This window comes from Cynocephalus volans, chromosome 3 (assembly GCF_027409185.1).
Source record: "Cynocephalus volans isolate mCynVol1 chromosome 3, mCynVol1.pri, whole genome shotgun sequence".
NCBI classification, from domain to species: domain Eukaryota; kingdom Metazoa; phylum Chordata; class Mammalia; order Dermoptera; family Cynocephalidae; genus Cynocephalus; species Cynocephalus volans.
This window is the reverse complement of record NC_084462.1, coordinates 143,396,618-143,417,146: the sequence shown is the minus strand read 5'-3', so window position 1 is coordinate 143,417,146 and position 20,529 is coordinate 143,396,618. Positions and strand designations below refer to the sequence as shown.

Genomic DNA, 20,529 nt, shown 5'->3' with positions numbered 1-20,529 from the left:
ACCCCCAAAGTCTTGTTCCCTCTCCCTCCTTTTCTCTTCCTCTCTCTGCTACCCACCCCTCACACTATGAACACATAATTATAAAACAAAAACAGAATGAATGCATAATAAATTACATTTAAAATTGTCCTCTAAAACAGATTAGAAAAAGATTCAATGTAAACCATTAAGCATATTAAAGAGATAAAACTTCCAACTTTTATTCCATTTCATTAGCAGGGCTTGTCTGTACTATGCAATCAAAACCTGAAGCTAGCATTATTTCTCACATTTTATCTGACAGGATCTAAGAAATAACTAGCTTTTACACCACTTTAAAATTTACAGCACTTTCCTATTTCTGATGTAGCTATAAAAAAAACAAATTCTATAAACCTCCATCATATATATTAGGAAAAGTTTTAATATGGTTAAAGAAAAAAGAACTCATTGATATGTAAAACTTGAGTTTAAGCTTAAATGCTTAAATATATAGAAACCCAGATGATTTGGAGCCAGAGCTTCAGTTTAACAGAGTAAGAATCTATCTTTCTCCCAGAGTTTAAACATAAAAGGAGGAGTTTGGGAAGATGGGGGAAACTAGAAAATGTCTATGAAGAAGAAAGAGTATACTCTCTGTGCACATTAATTTTATTACTTATTTATATCTCAGGAAGCATTTCATTTTCTCTTTGGACCTGCAACTAAGAACAAAAATGAATGCCAAATCTGAATGGAAAAATCTGGGGAGAATTTGATGAAAAGGCTCAAATAGTTTAAGAAGAATGTGTATTTCTCAATCAACATATTTGAAAGTAGTTGAACTTCTCCACGATTACAATGATGTGTGATCACTTAACTCTAGAGAAAAAAAGTATACACACTGGTTTTTGTGTAAATTTACATAAAGATAGACAATACTACACACACATAAACATACACATACACTCTCAATTTTTCTAGTAAAATAACATGTATCTATGGCAAAGTAAAATTTAGAACAGTAAAATAATCACTTCTCTGTTACAAAAGTATACACATATATATATAAAAAGAAAAAAACAAAAACAAAAAAGTATACGTATACATATTTTTCATCTTATGACTACTACTTTTTCCACGGCAGAAGTATGGCTGTTGACTAAAACCCACTGAGACATTTCTGCAAACTCTTTTAGTTATGGGGTATTACAATTTATTATATGTGAAAATGTGTTTTATATTGCTAATATTCTCATAAGGAAAAATGCTATCAGTCTGGCACAGAACAGAAGGAAGGTTTAGATTAACCTCCTTCACTCAAGGATTTGGAGTCCTATAATATTTTATCTATTCCAAAGAACTATACACATATGGTGTGATGATGAAAATCATGTATTGAATTTTCTGAAAATGGTCCAGAACTACTTAAATATATCTTGAATGAGAGAGAGAAAAAAAAAGGACAAAAGTACCTTGAAAACAAGGAATGCAGACTTCCTACACAATGTAATTTATTATCTGCCTGTCAGTCTTTCTTGCTTGGATTAATCCAAGACTACATGCATTTCTAAAGTTTCAGACATTCATCTCTTTCAGTAATTTTCTATTATTTCTTTCAGATCTTTAGTTGTAAAAGCTTCAGTGAATATGAGATCATATTTCTTTCTAATATACAATCTGTCATTCTTTTCAGAATTTCTATTAGCTTCTGGCTAATCAGTTAATCACTTTTATCCTCTGTTGTAGCCTTACCTCTTTGGTTTTCAAGTGGGAGTCCTATTTCATTAGATTCCAGTCTGAAGAATCATGTATATTTTAAGAATTATGAACTCACCAAACATATGTTTCTCTCTCAAAAAAAATCTCAGCATACAAGGTACAAATATAATAAAACATGCTAAATACTGCTTCTTACTTAGAGAATGCTGTTTTAAGAGCTACAAAAACCACAGAGCTCACTATGAGGAAAAACCTCACCGATTAAGCAAGTAAAACAAAGCAAGACACTAGCCTATTCACTGTCAAAATTATTTTTATTTCTGGACTGGCCGGTTAGCTCAGTTGGTTAGAGTGTGGTGTTGATAACACCAAGGTCCAGGGTTGGATCCCTGTTATTGGCCAGCTGCAAAAAAAGAAAAAAGAAAAAAAATTATTTTTTCTTAACCATAAGTAAATTTTCATGCAAGAACTAGCACCAGAGAAGAAACAAAAAAGATTGCCAAATATACATTGTTAGGCAATACATCTTAACTAGATTAACATAAAAACAATAACCAGTTCAGTAAAATGAACTAGAAAAGTTTAAAAGATATAATGTCAATAGAAAAGCTCATATATCCATTGTTTTTAACCAAAAACAAATAGCTGGCTGCTACACCTGTTGTTGCATGTCTCCTATTAATAGCATAAGGAAGTGTTTAAAAACTTATCTTAGTGACCAGTCATAAGCAAGAATTTGTAAATGATTTTTGGTAACATCAATACATAGGATGAGTACAGACTGCTAATACAAGACACACCACGTTGTACTCTAAATTAGTAGCTGTATCAGGGTGGTCCATAAGAGCCATGGCTATAGTTAAGTGCTTCTGGCCTCTACACCACCAAAGCCAGTATTAGTGCTAGAAGATTTACCTTGATGACAGGTATCCAGCTGTTGCAAATCATTCAGTTTCACTACATTAACTAAATAGGTATTCTTTTCTCTTTCATTTTAAACATAACTATTAGAACTCATTTAATAGAAAATTTATCATTTAATAGAAAATGGTCTGGGAGGAAAATAAAAAACCTGTCAACCTAATCAAAACACAGAAGTTGAAAGCATTCATTAAAAACCATGTGGAGAAGAAACTGTTCAATCAAGGAATGACTAAAATAGGGTAACATTTTATTATGCAATAGCAAGTAGTAAGGTATTAATATTGGTTGATTTGATCATAAGCAGAAACATATGAGATGGGTCAGGACGAGATGTTAGAAACAGAGGGAAGGAGGAGCAGCTCTGGGAGAAGATCCCTAAGATCAGCTAACATCTTTGTTTTTCGGATGCCTATTATATGCTTCGCAGTATTTTAAGTGATATGCAAGTTATTTCCTCATTTACTATTCACACGAACCTGTGAGGTAGATATTTATTTCACAAATGAAGAAATTGAAGCACAAAGAAGTAACCTGCACAAGCTAATGATGGTGGAAACAGCCGGTCTTGCTTTAGAAACTTGCTCTAGTAACTAGTATGTTATGGGAAAGTGCAGGAGCAAAGTGAAGAAGTAACCAATCAAAGCAAAGAAAAATAAGGGAAGTATATCAGAAAGGACCACTTTCTAGAATTATTCTTTTTTTTCTTTTTTCATCAGCATTTAAATAAACTGCTTTTGAATGCTGAGCTTAACAGTTAGGTTCAAAGTGAATAAAGAATCTCTTGTAACACAATACATCAGTCAGAAGCTTTAACAACACTTATAATTTTTATTTCACTTTAAGATGTATTTTCAATGTATTCCATTTCAGTTTTGTAACTGGTTTGGTGAAGTGATTAGTTCAAGATTCATGGGGTTTCATGATAGGACTCTACTGCATCTACCATTACAACTCTACTGAATTTACAGCTATGATCGTAGTTCTGAAGAGAAAGTTTCCTATTCTCACGTTTGAGGTATTAACACTACACTGAAATCTAAAAAATAAAAACAAAAACCAATCCCTCTGCCCCCAAACCCTATATTATTATAAACTATTTTTACCAGCACTCTGAAAATGCTTCTCAATTTATCATTAGTTAAGCAACAACCTTTAAAAAAAAAAGATAAAGCCTTAATTCGAGTTCAGGCCTAAGAAATCATTAGTTTACAAAGACAATTATCCTTTTTGTTAAACACTTAAAATACATGCATGAAGATAGGATTACTTACAGCTATTTTTAAGACAGAATTAGGTTTTCAGCACTTGAGAGTTCATCAACTTCTTGAAGTATTAGTCAGCCCGAAACAAACAGATGTACTATGGGAGGAAATAAGTTTGTCTTTCCATCTAAGAGAGATTTAATTTTATTTCAAATAGGTTTTCAGTCATGGATTGTAATTGGTTTATTCTATTTAATGTGTCTTATTAACCTGGCATTCTCTCTAAATGTCTAAATACCACTGAAATTCTATCCCTACTCAAATAGTACACAACACAACCTCTTTTTTAAAAAGGACCTTTTTTTAAATCCCTGAAAACAATGTCTTTCCCCTAATTTGTGCATAAATGGAAATCAAAACATACCAGATAAAATGTTCCTCCCTAACCCTAGAAAAATACATGTCTTTGTTTTACCATTTATCAAGATCTTATATTTGAAAAAATAGTGACCATAATATCTACTATTCTGAAAATTGTATAACTAAATTACAATAGAAATCATGACTAAGAAACACATTATTTTGAAAACCACTTTTTACTGACATGTTACCAGTAAATTTTGTCAAAGAAAGTACTTGTGATAAAGACTCTACTTCCAAATTTCCTGTACCTCTTCTATTTTAAAGTAGTGCTTTCCAGAATTTCTGACAGTACTGCTCAGCAAAAAGAGCTGCAATTTGACTACAGAATATCTGACCAGCAGATGGCGTTGTAACAGCACATCCAATCAGTTGCCCAAGAGACAAACTAGCACATCTGACAGTATTGCACTACTTCAAAAAAAAAAAAAAAAAAAAATTACAGAAAGTAAATTCTAATAGTTACTAACTTATCTAACATTAAGTTGTGAATCTGAGAACTTGAGATTTTTGTAGTTATAACTGAAAATTATGTTATTTATACCTTTCTGTTTATGAGATATAGAAACTGTGCTGCCTGAGTACATAAAGGGTTGCTGGGTTTCTCTTAAAACTTAGATTCCTAAACTGAGGTGTTAATCAAGGCTGCTAAAGTAAGGTTTGTGGATTCTGTGCGAGACTGGAAAATCTGGGTCATTCTAGCAATTTCAGGAAGTTTCAGTAAGACTACTAATGTTTAGTGTTCTTCCACAATATGTAGCAGTGATTAAATCATTAATCACCTTTAAAAAACTGGAGCTTTAAAGAACTAAGAAAAGAACATGCTATCTGTAGCGGTCCTTTTTATTTTATAAAAGCAAAGTTAGAATTTAACATACTCCTAGGAAGCCACTCACATTTCCACATTTTGAGTTTGGCAAGATATGAAACCAGAAATTCTATCAAATGACTGCTTTTACCATGTACTTGTCAGAGGTAAGAGGACTTTCTCTGGCTTGACTAATAAGAAGTGTTGGGGTTTTACTGTATGATTTCTAGTGATATTCTAGTCTACTGAATGGTCTATTTCAGGAGTTCAGATGAATGTGAAACTAACCTTAGTTTTTAAGAAAAGAATCACATAATGCAACACAGGGGAACTGTGTGGAAACCACCTATACTTATTTTCTACTACAGTTCTTAACAAATTCCAACTCTCTAAGACAGAATTCTCTTGCCTGTAACAGAATTAGATATTAAAACTTCCAGATGCCTCTTTTCTTACTTTGTGTCCCAGCAGCAATGAGTCTCAGCAAAAGCTGTTCCAGCTCCTGAGGAAATGGGTAGCAGAGGACTACCTCAGTTCTGGCCTACTTAATCCCCCAATCCCTTAGTGTTGGGGGAAGGTCAGGAATTGCTTTTAAGTAGAATTTTACTTCATGGCTTTTCATTTTCCAAAGGCAAAGATTTCCATAACATTAGAACAAGGGTGCTAAACTTAGCGAGTTGCACTTTTTTTCCATTAAAAAATTTAAAGATTATTTGAAGACAGTAGATTTTTCCAATTAATTTGTTAGATGATGTTAGTGCCCAGTAACTAATACTTGGTGCCTGATAGATCTTGAGAAAAAAAGACTTTCTGTGAAGTTCTCACAGTAGATTCTTTCCTAAAGAAACAATATGCCCACTTACACATATATTCTGTTCTTCTCTTCCCAGTCGATCAAACAACTCTCTTTTTCCTCCTAAGGGTACTAAGCCAGGTCGCTAGCTTTTCCCTCTTTCACTTCTTCTCTTATTCCTCCCTTTCCTTCTATAATAAATATTACTTACTAAATGCTCACTATGTGCTAAGCAGTAGGGACATAAACAAATGAGCAAATTAGTTCAATTTATGAAACATAAAAATGCAGGAAAGACCCATAAAGACGGATCTCTGCTGAAAGACCCATACAACAAATATTGATCAAGAACAATTCATGATCATTTCGCTTTTAAAGGCCTCTCTCTTCCATTTTTTTCATAGATTCATCAAAGGCATTGTATCCCAAGAGAATTGAGAAATATTTTTAAAAAGAATAAAAGTTAGAACATATTAATCTAAGACATGATTACTTAACCTGAAAATAGTTGATTTCAAAAATATGTCAGTACACTTTATCCATTTTCCATAAATAAGACCTAACTCTTCTCAATACGTCGAACGTTTAAATTTTTATATAATTCTAAACTAGAAACGATTCTGTGGGCTTTTATGTTTCTTATTATCATTTAGATAGCATATAAAATTATCTCCTTGAGGCAAAATCTTATGCATTTAAGTAAAACTCTTTAAATTGTCTCATTCAAATACCGTATTATTTATTGAGTTCTTCTCAGAAACTAGGTCAAGTTATGAAAACACATAGTTCCTGCTCCCAAGGAGTTTTTAAGATCCTCAACATTTATTGTTTCAGAGCTTTCCAAAAGTTTACTATATCACAGCAGAAACAATAAAGGCTTTAGAAGTGAGTGACGGAGCAAGGTTTGAGTCCGGGCTTCGCTGCAGAGATGAGCAAGTTACTTATCCCCTCTGCACACTGATCTCTTCTCTGTAAAATGAGGATAATACCATCTACCTTAAAGAGTTGCTATAAGTACAATTAAAGTGGCTAGCAGAATGTTTGTCCTAAATAGTATCTATTACATTATTTTTCAGTTTTAAAGACCATTGCAAAAACTTAGACCATTTATACTAATAATGAACATCCTATCTTTAAAAAAATGCAATCCGAACTATATTATAAGCAGATAGGCACTTAAGATGTGTAAAAATTCAATTTGATGCTACACTTCATATAATCTCGTAAATATTCAATGTATTTCCAATTAATAAAGAAAAAAGTCAAAATCCACTTGAAGAAGTAACATTAAATAAATCATATGCACAGTATATTAAAGATCCTCCCAAGTAAGTATGTTGTTTCTTCTCAAGCATATGTGGCCTAGTAACTGTTTAGGAATTCCACAGACTCAATATACTTGTATACCAATCAAAACTACTTTCTAAGGTTAGAGTTCCTAGACTGTAACCTTAGAGGCTCAGAGGCTGCCCTAAAGAGTAATCCCAAGAACTGGGACTTTCCTTTTCTTAGTGACAAAGAATAGCATCTACAAAAGCTTTAGGGCAATAGTTGCTGATTTGTTAAAGATACCAAGTATAACCAAGTATAACCTTCTCATTGAACTTTCCTGGATTAAAATATGTTAATGCCCTGAAAGGATTAACGTGCCTCCTAAAGAACCAAATTAGAATTCAGAGTTTTGAGTAAGAAGGGGCTCCAAGCTCCCTGCTTCCCACCCCACTCTCAACAGTTTAACAAAGAGGAAACTGAAGCCAAACAAGTCAGTGAGGGATTTCCCAGAGACACATGGCAACCCAACGGCAGAGACTGGAGCAGACAAAATTCAAGGTACCTGACTTCCAATCCAGTATTCTGCTCACAAGAGCAAGCTTTCAATTCTATTATTTTTAAAAAAGGAATGATTTATACACATGTGGCTAAGAAAAAAATCCATGAGAATATATATTCAGTTATTACTCAGTGAGCTGTCAATAAACTTTAAACCAATATGGAGCATATCATGAGGACATCATTCTAAAAACTGGACAAGCATTGCCAGCTTTTCTGAATTTAAGAGCCATTAAAAATTGCTGTGAGTGCTTCTAAATCCCTTTTTTTAAAAAAGTTCTAAAACAAGCAAATAAGCAAACCTACAAACAAATAAGCAAATAAGCAAATACGCAAACTGTTGGGAGAATTCATGATTTATCCATCACGAAATGTAAAAATCCTTTCCAGAAACTTTTGGCAATTGACCAACCAGCTCGGTTTGAATGTTTTCAGGAGTAAAGGCCATCCCCATTATCACAGTGCTTTGTTACAAGGGTAATCCAAACAACCTGTCTGTAGACTTCTATCCATTAGAACCAGTTCTGCCCTCTGGAACAATACTGAATTAACCTAGTTTCTTTTTCTGTATTTCATGTTCAGCCTTTCAAATGTTTGAAGCTAGTGATCAGTCTAGCATTTCCGTTTTCTCTTCTTCTTGATAAACATATCTGGAATATTAAAAAGTACCTGGAAATAGATCATACAAATCACTTCAGCTCCATTCAGCTCAACAATGGTTTCTTAAGTCCCAGGTATTGTGCTAGGTGCTGGGAGTACAAAGAGAAATGAAACATAATCCTGGCCCTAGAGGAGCTTATATTAGTGGGAGACAGAAGCATATACACAGATAATACAGCCATCTCTGGTAACACAAACAAGATTAGAGAACAAGAAAGTAATCAAGGGCAAAGATACAGAAAATACAACAGTGGGCATTGTGCCAAGGTCACAAATTTGGATCCAAATTCCTGAACTAAAAATTCTACGTAAACTGTTAAACCCAGGTTCAATCTAATCTAAACAAAATGTGAATGTTCTTAGTACCTACATAGAAGGGATAATTAGGAATAGAAAATATCAAAACATATATTCATATTCAGGAACATTGCCAGTGCACAGTTAAGCAATACTTACTGCTAAATAAAATAAACTATTTCAAAACAGAACTTAAAATCAATGACACTATATAAATTTATAATGTGAGAGACTGGTTTTCCTGACTTCTATAGCGAAGTGTGAGGTAGTGCATGTTGAAAGAAATTGTTTGGTATGGCATCCAAAAAAGTATTCTTCGCATTCAATAATGTTTCTTTCATAAAAATTCAAAGAATTAAAACATGAATATTCAGTATTCCAAAACAATGACAAGCACAATTCATTGATAGAATGTTAATTTTTTCCTTGACCGAGAAGACCATTAAAGATGGAATTTGATTGAACAATACTTAAGTGAAACCGCTCAGATCTCTTGAGAATCAAAGTTGAACTTTATTATAGTCATCTTTAAATTATCTTCAAGTGTTACATGTAAAAAATAAGATTAAAACTTCCTCTGACTATACAATCTTGTGTAAGATCCATAGTGCATGTCAACCTTCTCTGTAAATTTTCCTTTAAACTGATAGTATTTATTTAGCACTCCAGACAATGCTAAAATAAAAACATTGTTCTGCACTATGCAACTTCTTTACAACATGTACACATGATTCCCATATTTCTGATTTAAATGTTTAAAACATTTAGTCAACAACTGTCTATAATTAATAGTAATTTTTATTTCTACATAGTTCTTAATATTGGAATCATTCCTAGGATCAACCTTTAGTAGAAACAAGATAAAAGATAAATGTGACAATGCTTCTTATTGGTCTCATATTTATTTATTTTTTAAACCACTTGGTCATTTTAAATTTCTTGGTTACAAGAGAACATTGTTTGTCCACACCTGATTGTTCACAGCCCATGGAACATCGCTCCCTCTAAAGCAGTGTCTGCTGATGGGGATGATTAGGAGAAAAGTAGAAGGCAAATATCTTAGAAACACTGGAAGAGTCTTTCCAAACTGTACCCCACCATCACAACCACAGAAAGCCAATGCTTTAGAGAGGTGTGTTGCAGACCTAATAACAAAACTGCAATCAAAGTTTAGATAGAACTGAATTTAGAAGCTACTGTCACAAGTGCTCCCAAAAAGAATCCAAAAAAGAGTAATGAGGCCAACACACAGGGCTTCTGAAGATACCTATGTATATGCAAAGGTTCAGGTTCCCAGCTAGACATGTAGTAAGGCAAGAAACCAAAGGAAGAAAATTACTTCCATCACATCTATGCATAAACACTTTCAGCTGCTTACCTCCAATATTCTGAATTATTATGGTACTTGCCACCACCACCTATAAAAGAACAAATATATTCAGAAGATAAAAAGGGAAGTAATATAAAAGGATAAGCATTTTATTAAAATCCAATAATTATTACTAAAACACGGATGTAGAAGTCATGTATGAAGAGAAATTGGAAAGAAAAGATTTTGCCATCCATTTGTAATACATAAAATTAATACCCATCACATAAAAAAAGCCTTTAACAGTTCCACAGTTACTGTAAAGAACATTTTTGAAATTTTTCTTGACAGTCATTTTTAAGAAGTTTAGAGTGTTTAAAAAATAAATTTAAAAAAAGTGTTAAAAACTAGTAATTGGTGATTATCAAAGTAGAAAAAATTGAAATGAAATCGATCTAGAGGAATGGGTCTCAGTCTCCCTTTCTTACTGGTTTTATTTATTTATTTATTTATTTTAAATTTTATTTTATTTTGTCAATATACAATGTGGTTGATTATTGTGGCCCATTACCGAAACCTCCCTCCCCCCCTCTCTCCCCTCTCCCTCCCAACAACCTCATATCTGTTCACTTGTCATATCAACTTCAAGGAATTGTAATTGTTGTGTCTTCTTCCCCCACCCCCAGTTTATTTGTGTATTTATTTATTTATTTTAGCTCCCACAAATAAGAGAGAACATGTGATATTTCTCTTTCTGTGCCTGACTCGTTTCACTTAATATACTTCTCTCTAGGTCCATCCATGTTGTTGTAAATGGCAGTATTTCATTCTTTTTTATAGCAGAGTAGTATTCCATTGTGTAGATATACCACATTTTCCATATCCATTCATCTGATGGACATTTGGACTGGTTCCAATTCTTGGCTATTGTAAAGAGTGCTGCAATGAACATTGGAGAACAGGTATAACTGCCACTTGATGATTTCCATACCTCTGGGTATATTCCCAGCAGTGGGATAGCTGGGTCATATGGTAGATCTATCTGCAATTGTTTGAGGAACCTCCATACCATTTTCCATAGAGGCTGCACCATTTTGCAGTCCCACCCACACTGTATGAGAGTTCCTTTTTCTCCACAACCTTGTCAGCATTTATCATTCACAGTCTTTTGGATATTAGCCATCCTAACTGGGGTGAGATGTTATCTCAGTGTGGTTTTGATCTGCATTTCCCAAATGCTGAGTGATGTTGAGCATTTTCTCATGTGTCTGTTGGCCATTTGTATATCTTCTTTTGAGAAATGCCTATTTAGCTCCTTTGCCCATTTTTTAATTGGGTTACTTGGTTTTTTTTTTTGTAAAGTTGTTTGAGTTCCTTGTATATTCTGGATATTAATCCTTTGTCAGATATATACATTGCAAATATTTTCTCCGACTCTGTTGACTGTCTTTTAAATCTGTTGTTTCTTTTGCTGTGCAGAAGCTTTTTAGTTTTATATAATCCCATCTGTTTATTTTTCCTTTGGTTGCCTGTGCTTTTGGGGTCGTATTTATGAAGTCTGTGCCCAGTCCTACTTCCTGAAGTGTTTCTCCTATGTTTTCTTTAAGAAGTTTTATTGTTTCAGGGTGTATATTTAATTCTTTAATCAATTTTGGGTTGATTTTTGTATATGGTGAGAGGTATAGGTCTAGTTTCATTCTCCTGCATATTGATATCCAATTATCCCAGCACCATTTGCTGAAGAGGCAGTCCCTTCCCCAGTGTATAGGCTTGGTGCCTTTGTCAAAGATCAGATGGCTGTATGGCTGTAGGTGTGTGGCTTGATTTCTGGATTCTCTATTCTATTCCATTGATCAGTGTGTCTGTTTTTATGCCAGTACCATACTGTTTTGGTTATTATAGCTTTGTAGTATAGTTTAAAGTCAGGTAGTGTTATGCCTCCAGCTTTATTTTTTTGCTGAGAATTGCTTTGGCTATGTGTGGTCTTTTGTTATTCCATATAAATGTCTGGATAGTTTTTTCCATTTCTGAGAAAAATGTCATTGGAATTTTGATGGGGATTGCATTGAATCTGTATATCACTTTGGGTAGTATGTTCATTTTCACAATGTTGATTCTTCCAATCCAAGAGCATGGGATATCTTTCCATCCTCTTGTGTCCTCTTTAATTTCTCTCAGCAGTGGTTTGTAGTTCTCATTATAGAGATTTTTCACATACTTGGTTAACTCTATTCCTAAGTATTTTATTTTTTTGGTGGCTATTGTAAATGGGCAAGCTTTTTGATTTCTATTTCTGCATGTTCACTATTGGAGAAAAGAAATGCTACTGATTTTTGTGTGTTGATTTTGTATCCTGCTACTTTGCTGAAATCATTTATCAACTCCAAGAGATTTTTTGTAGAGGCTTTAGGCAGTTCGATATATAGGATCATGTCATCTGCAAACAGGGACAGCTTGACTTCATCTTTTCTAATCTGGATGCCCTTTACTTCCTTCTCTTCTCTGATTGCTCTGGCTAGTACTTCCAACACTATGTTGAATAAGAGTGGTGAGAGTGGGCATCCTTGTTTAGTTCTTGTTCTTAAGGGAAAAGCTTACAGCTTTTCCCCACTCAGGATGATATTGGCAGTGAGTTTATCATATATGGCTTTAATTATGTTGAGATACTTTCCATCTATACCTAACTTGTAGTGAAAGGATGGAAAAATATTTACCACATAAACAGAAATGAAAAACGAGCTGCAGTAGCTATTCTTATATCTGATAAAATACTTTAAACTCAAAACCATGAAAAGAGATAATGAGGGCCACTACATAATGATAAAAGGATCGATCTATCAAGAAGACATAACAATCATAAATATTACGCACCCAATGTTGGAGCAGCCAGATTTATAAAGCAAACTCTATTAGACCTAAAGAAAGAAACAGACACTAATACCATAATAGCAGGGGACCTGAACACAAAACTATCAATATTGGACACATCATCTAAGCAAAGAATCAGCAGAGAAACACAAGATCTAAACAATGCTCTAGACCAATTGGACTTGGCAGATATCTACAGAACATTCCATTCCAACAACCTCAGAATATTCATTCTTCTCATCAGCACATGAATCATTTTCCAGGATAGATCACATGTTAGGTCACAAATCAAGTCTCAACAAATTCAAAAAATTGGAATTATCCCATATATTTTTTCAGACCACAATGGATTAAAATTAGAAATCACTAACAAATGAAATTCTGGAAACTATACAAACACATGGAAATTAAATAGCATTCTACTTAATGACATATGGGTCCAAGAGGAAATCAAACAGAAAATCAAAAAATTTATTGAAACTAATGAAAACAATGATACATCATACCCAAACCTGTGGGATACTGCAAAAGCAGTACTAAGGGGGAAATTTATCACATTAAATGCTTACTTCAGAAGAATGGCAAGATGGCAAGTGAACAACCTAATACTTCACCTTAAAGAACTAGAAAAACAAGAACAATCCAAACCCAAAGTTAGCAGATGGAAAGAAATCATTAAGATCAGAGCAGAACTTAATGAAATTGAAACCCCCAAAAACAATATGAAAGATCAATGAATCAAAAAGTTGGTTTTTTGAAAAGATAAATAAAGTTGACAAACCATTAGCACAGCTAACTAAAAAAAGAAGAGAGAAGACACAAATAACAAAAATTAGAAATGAAAAAGGTGACATTACAACTGATACCTCTGAAATATAAGGAATCATTAGAGACTACTATAAACAACTATATGCCAACAAATTTGAAAATCTAGAGAAAATGGATAAATTTCTGGACACACACAAACTACCAAAACTGAGCCAAGATGATGTAGAAAATCTGAACAGACCAATAACAATAAAAGAGATAGAAGCTGTTATCAGAAGGTTCCCAACAAAGAAAAGCCCAGGACCAGATGGATTCACAGTAGAATTCTACCAAATATTCAAAGAGGAACTGACACCAATTCTCTATAAACTATTCTAAAAGATTGAAACGGACGCAATTCTCCCAAACTCATTCTATGAAGCAAACATCAGCCTGATACCAAAACCAGGTAAAGTTACAACAAAAAAAGAAACCTACTGGCCAATATCCTTGATGAATATAGACACAAAAATCCTCAATAAAATACTAGCTAACAGAATACAGCAACACATACACAAAATTACATACCATGATCAAGTGGGATTCATCCCAGGGATGCAAGGTTGGTTCAACATACGCAAATCAATAAATGTGATACACCATATCAATAAAATCAAACACAAGGTCCATATGATCATCTATAGATGCTGAAAAAGCATTTGATAAAATTCAACACTTGTTCATGATAAAGACTCTTACTGGTTTTACCACACTGATTTAATAGATAGACCAAGACAGTTTGGGGTGTGCTGTGCCAATGCTGTATTGAATAAAAGGAAATGATATAGTCTTCTGAGTATATCAGCTTGGCATACACCAAGCCTTTGAGCATATTTCCAGGGATTAATAAAGTCTAGAGCAGAAAACTCTAGCATCCACATACTCAGACCCTAAAAATTAAGGCAAAATGTTTCAAACCAAATAACATGAAGTTAAGCTGAGTATAAAACAATAGGGGGTGACAAGAACTGTAGTATATTGGAGAACTGCTCCCACTTCAAAATGGGGCAGCTGCTACTCAGCTCTGGCCAGCTGATGGCATGTGAGAATGTAAATCCAATGTAGCCAGATCTTTTGATTTTTCAAGGAATATCAAAAATGGAATTTTTAAAAACCTTCATGACTCTTAGTTAGCAACCAGTAAAAAAATAAAAAAGATTTGAGCCAAACAGAATATATCTGAGGACTAAGTTCAGGCTGCTGGCTTGCTAGCTTATAATCTTTGATGAAGTTCCTGGGAAACTCAAGGTAGCACTTTGCCCATTATTGGTAATCAAATATCCTCATAGGAAATGGTTAATCATTGTCCTTCCACTTGGGTCTTTCCATCATTCAAATCTTGGTGGACTGGAACTCCCAGTGTGTGTTTGGAGCTGGCTATTTATCTAGCATCATTCAGTTCTACATGGATTGGGAACAGATCATTCTTTAGGCCCATCTCTACTAGGAATCCCATCAGTAGCACAGCATTTGCCTATCCTGGAAACAGTCTAAGTTATTAGGAGGACTAGAGGCCTTGGGGTTTGCAGAGGAATGCTAATGACATGAAAATGTGGCAAGGTGTCTTTGGAGATGTGATTGCCACTCTAACATTTTCCAGAAACAACTTTTTCAACCCATTTAAAAATCGGTTCCAAAATGTCACATTTATTTGTGAAAAAAATTTTGAACTTGTGTACAATATCTTCAGTACAGATGATACCTACTGTCACACGATATTTGAATTTTTCTATTAACATTTTGCACAAAAGCAATAATATCATCTTATTAATGATTATTTTTCCATACTTTGGCTGAATTTAAGCATTTAATATCTAAAAAGCCAAAATTCTATTTACCTTCCTATCCGTATCTTCAGTGTCTAGCACAGTGCATAAAGCAGGATATTTGCTCAATAAGTATTTGTCTGGTGAGTAAATACATCAATTTGTAGACAATTTAAAAAATTTTTCCTTAAAAAGTTCAAAACACTTCAAAAATATTTCTTTGATTCTCAGTACAATATTATCCTATCATATATCATATCCATATCATATCTGGAGCAAAGGAAATAGGAAAGTTTCAAACCAACTCTGGGAGTGGGGAGGAAACAAAGAAACAAATAACAACTCCTCTTCATTCAGAGTATGCTCTGTCTAGTGTACCTGCCTGCCCTGAACTGAATGCATATATTAAAATACTAATGCAACTCCTCTAGAGTTTTAGGAAAAGCAGACTCTCGATAATCCATACTCTTCTTTTAGATGTTGGTGCTGTACAAGAAATGCAGAAAATACTAATGTGAAAAGACAGTGATGTCAGTGATACTTAATATCATGTTTGTAAATCATATTAAATTAATTAGGGAATTTTCTTATACAAATAACATTTTCTTCATCTTCCAGGTTAAACTAGATGCAGGAAATGGATCACTCATTACACTAAACATCCTGATCTGTAGGAAAGAGAAATTGTTATCAGGGATGATTAACAAAACCCTTTATCCTCAAGTAATATATTCTCTGTTTTGCTCAAGTTTCAGGTTATTAAGGTCCAAGCCATGAGGCTATCTAATATATGATTTAAACATTCCCTTTTATACTTTAAAAACAAAGTTAATTGGCATATAAATACAGGTTTTTCTCCCCATTACATAGCTATATCTTTTTCCTCTCAGATTCACTTCTTAGACATTAGTTTAGCCATCCACAAATACAGTATCCTTTTAGACTAAAAACAAAACAAAAAATGATAAGTATGTGAGGTAGATGCATATATTAATTAGCTCAATTTAGCCATTCCACAATGTGTACATATTTCAAAACAACATGTTGTACATGATAAATATACACAATTTTTATTTGCCAATCAAAAAATAACAACAAAATACAAGCAACAGATTTACAAACAAAAAGAAAAATTCCTGTTTGGAACCAAAATGAATACGATTTTAGATGTATGGCAGCACTTCAGAAACAAAAAAAGTACTACAGCACTAACAGTAGTTTTTAACCCCCAATCACCTATGGAATAAGACAGTGTTTTCCCCTACCTCTTAAATAAGTTTAGTATGCCTGTAATGGGCAAATGAGTGCCCAACAGATACTGCTTTTACTTCTCTTATTTTGAGCAGGAAAAACAATAGACTTAGAGTCTAGAGTACTAGGATGTGATACTGGCTTTTTACAATTGTTGACAAACAGGCCCCTTAATTTCCTCACATCTAATGAGGGGTTAACTAGATAATCTTTTAGCACTGTTCACCTCTTAAGTGATATGATTTTCTAATTATTGACTTTGTAAATAGCCATACTATAATTTTAATTCTACACTGCTTCCTTCTACTGTTGTTATGAAGATTTACTCAGAGAATGCAATGAAAATTCATAAGAAAAACTTAAAACAACTGATTTAAAATTCTTCAAATCATTATTCTCCTTTACTAGGATAAAATATATTTAAAAATTTAAGTATTGAATTAAACTTATTGACACATTTTTAGGAAGGGCACACAGACTCCTTCTCTTTCTCTGCCTGCTTTTCTCACTTTAGTTTCCTTTTATTCCCCTAATGTCTTTCCCTTATATGAGTATATATTTGTCTTTTTTAACTTGAAACAAGGAAAAATATGCCTCTTTGGGTTTTGGACATAATAAGGAGAATAAAATAATCACCTTTCCAGGTAATCCAAATGCAAGGAGTCCAAGATCTTCATAAGATGTTACAGCTGTTAAGAGAAATTATAATTTTCACTTTTACAAAAAAAGTTTTGTGTGCCAGTTCTTAAAGGGAAAAATTTAATTGCACTACTACAAACTAAGTATAGTATAATTCTCATGACCCAGGCCAATCCGGATTAGACACAAGTATGAGAAAAGAAAATTCTCTAGAACATCCTCAAATAAAGGCAAGACTAAAAAAGAAAGTTGGACTTAATTGGGTATTTTATGTAAAGGTCTTTGACAATCTTCTTCATCAAATCTTTAATTTTACCCCAAAATATAACCCACAATGGCCTATGATTTTCAGATGTCTTTCTAGAACATATCTTTTTACTCAGTAGTGATGGTTTTCACTTTTTAAAAAATCACCAAGTACTCCTTTTATTTTTCCTCTTAATGCAGCTCATGTTCTAAAGTTGAGATTTTTGTCTCTCAAACTGCACATATTAATAATTATTTCCCATTTTTCCTAAGCAAAAGTTTCCGATCAGTATAAAGTAACCAATGTCAACACAAAGATTATAATATTGGTCACCAACTAACAACCACCTATCTACCTATCCGATACCTCTTTGTATGTGTGTTAAGTTAATCTGTGTAGGCTGATCACAGGTAAACTTGTGATTTCTCTTAGTCATTCTGAAATAGTGAAAGTAGCTCAAACACTTCCCATATTAATTTTTGCAAACTCCTAATAGTTTAGATCCACCTGCCTTATAGCTTCTATCTTGCATCAGTTTCTCAATCAGTGAGCAAGTTAACAAGATAACACTCATCAAAAAGTTTAAATTAGGGTTTGTTTTATTTTTAAACAGTAGAAAATAAGTATAGATTGTATATTTAGGGAACATAAAAGTAAATACTTTAACTATGAGCAAAAATGTTAATATTGAAATATTCCAAAACAGAATTGGTATTTCAATGATCTAAATTTAATAAATTAAACATTTATTAAAGAAAGAAAGAACAATCACAAATCAGAACTGTGGTTACTAGAGGTGGGAAGGTGAGGGATCAGCAAGAAATTGGTTAATGGACACAAAGAATAATTATGTTTTGTAATGATGAATATGGTAATTATCCTGATTTGAACATCGCATATTGTACACAAGTATTGATAGTCATCTCTGTACCCCACAAATATATATAATTGATTATGTTCCAATTAAAAAATAAACACTTATTCTTAATTTTAAAAATTAAAACACAGCCTTTACTATTTCAGAAAATCTACTCAAACAGCTTAGTGAAGAGTTTTAATTGCAACTTTTAACAATAGTGGCATATATTTTAGCAATATCAAACTTGCTTTTAGGGTCTATTATTTTTTAGTTTTATATAAATATCTCTAAATATAGCAAACTCTCAAATTGAGAGTAAAAAAAAAGCATTAGATTTTTAAATGGAGACTGAACACAGTGCTCAAGTCCTAATTCTAGCTTTCCAGTCAGCGTGTCTGGCTAGTCATTCAGTTCTGTCACTGTCATCGGACTTTTACATTGCAAAAATTAGAAGGGCTTTTCCATGCCTGAGACATCATGAATACGAATAATGGCTTCTGGCTTAACACTGAGGCTTTACTAAAATAAAATGTGTACACAGTCAGCCGAATGTTTTATCTATACATAGTCTCTTTTTAATGGTTTTCTGGAGCATCTCAACATATAAATCAAAACAACACTAGTGAAATACTTTTAAAGTTCTATTCTGTCATTTGGGCAATTTTTTAAGAAGCTGGCAACAGTGTAAACTGGTACTGATTGCTGGAACATAATTTGAACAATTAACCTTTAAAATATTTTTAAAATTTGATCTCAGAGAGCTTCTATCTTAGGAAATAAGACTAAAATCAAGAGAAATCATTATATGTGAAGATACTCATCATGGCATTATTTATACTGGAAAAACAAAACTAACCTAAATTTAAGTAAATTATGGTAGGTATACCTGATAGAGTAATACATAGTCATTAAAAACTATGTTTATAATAACATGAACTATGGCAATTATATTTCAAGTGAAAAAAATAGGATCCAAGTATGTTCTATAAAGCAAAACACATAAAGCTGGAATGAATTACACATAAATGGTAACAATGATTGTTTAGTCTTTCTTTTCCTTTTTTGGGGGGGGTGGGTTCACATATTCTATGATGACTGTAACGGGGGCTGTAGAACTTTATTTTTGAAAACCATATTACTTGAATGGTTCCATTTCCTCTGCCAAATACCTGATAGGTTTTATTTAAGCTGCAACTTGAATTTTTTTTGGTATTTAGTAATTGAACTATTGCTTGGTCTACTAATAACAAATATTTTTCAGCTCTTTCATATAATCAAGGTTTTATGAAAGATGTTTTGAGTGATACAAAAGTGAGATGTGCTGATGATTAGTCACATTAACAGCATATTCCTACAGAACAGGAATAACAATCATGAAAATTATGAAATTAATTCAGCCTTTCACAGGAATTCATACAAGCAGTGTTTAGCACAACCCTCCTTAAATAAATAACTAATAGTAATCATTAGCAATCTACTTTAGGAAATTATTTTTTGATATTAGAGAAATCAATGCTATGTTTTGACAGGGCAGAAATCTTAATCAAGTAAATTGGGGGTAAATTTCTTCTTTAATGTACCATCAAGGCACACTTTAATGCTATTTTGGCTAGACCAAGAGTTTGGCCTCCACAGCAATCATTTGGAAAGCTGCTTCCCATGAACTAATGGAATATTCCCAGCTAGTTACTCCAGTGTTCTGTCTGCTTTGCATTTTTTCCTCAGTGAAATAGGACAATTAATAAACTCTGGTTACAGTACAAAGCACAAGTTTCAGCAACAGCAATATTATATTTGGATCTGGATTCAGAGACATGAGTTATTCAAATACAGTTCAACTCTCACAAAGCTGGCCATTTGGAATGTACCCTTGTGATTTTGAAATTGTTGTCTTTCTTGCGTTTTCTATCATTTTCCTCTAATCTTTTTTTCTCAGTAATAATGTCTGTGCAGGTCATTCATGTTTTGAGTATCCACTATGCAATTTTACCACCACTTATGATCTTTCTTAATATGTGTTTAAACGTCAGTGTACCAACTGAATGTGGTATGATTTTAAAGCACTAGATGCAGTGAAGGAAAACAGAATGCTAGAATACTAGGAACATTCTTTCAAGTGACATAGAAACTGTGATACATCATGCATAGAGAAGTTTCCGGGACCCCAAA

General features: G+C 33.2%; 1 protein-coding gene across 1 annotated transcript in view; it reads right to left on the bottom strand.

Moving 5' to 3' along the window:
- The window catches only part of SLC38A6 (solute carrier family 38 member 6), a 59,948-nt gene that overhangs the window by 22,718 nt on the left and 16,701 nt on the right, over window positions 1-20,529 (bottom strand). Inside the window, exons 4-5 of the mRNA XM_063090924.1 lie at window positions 17,252-17,304; window positions 9,993-10,032 (exon numbers count right to left, since the gene is read on the bottom strand). Of these exons, the coding sequence (XP_062946994.1) occupies window positions 9,993-10,032; window positions 17,252-17,304 (93 nt within the window). The remainder of the gene's footprint in view (window positions 1-9,992; window positions 10,033-17,251; window positions 17,305-20,529) is intronic.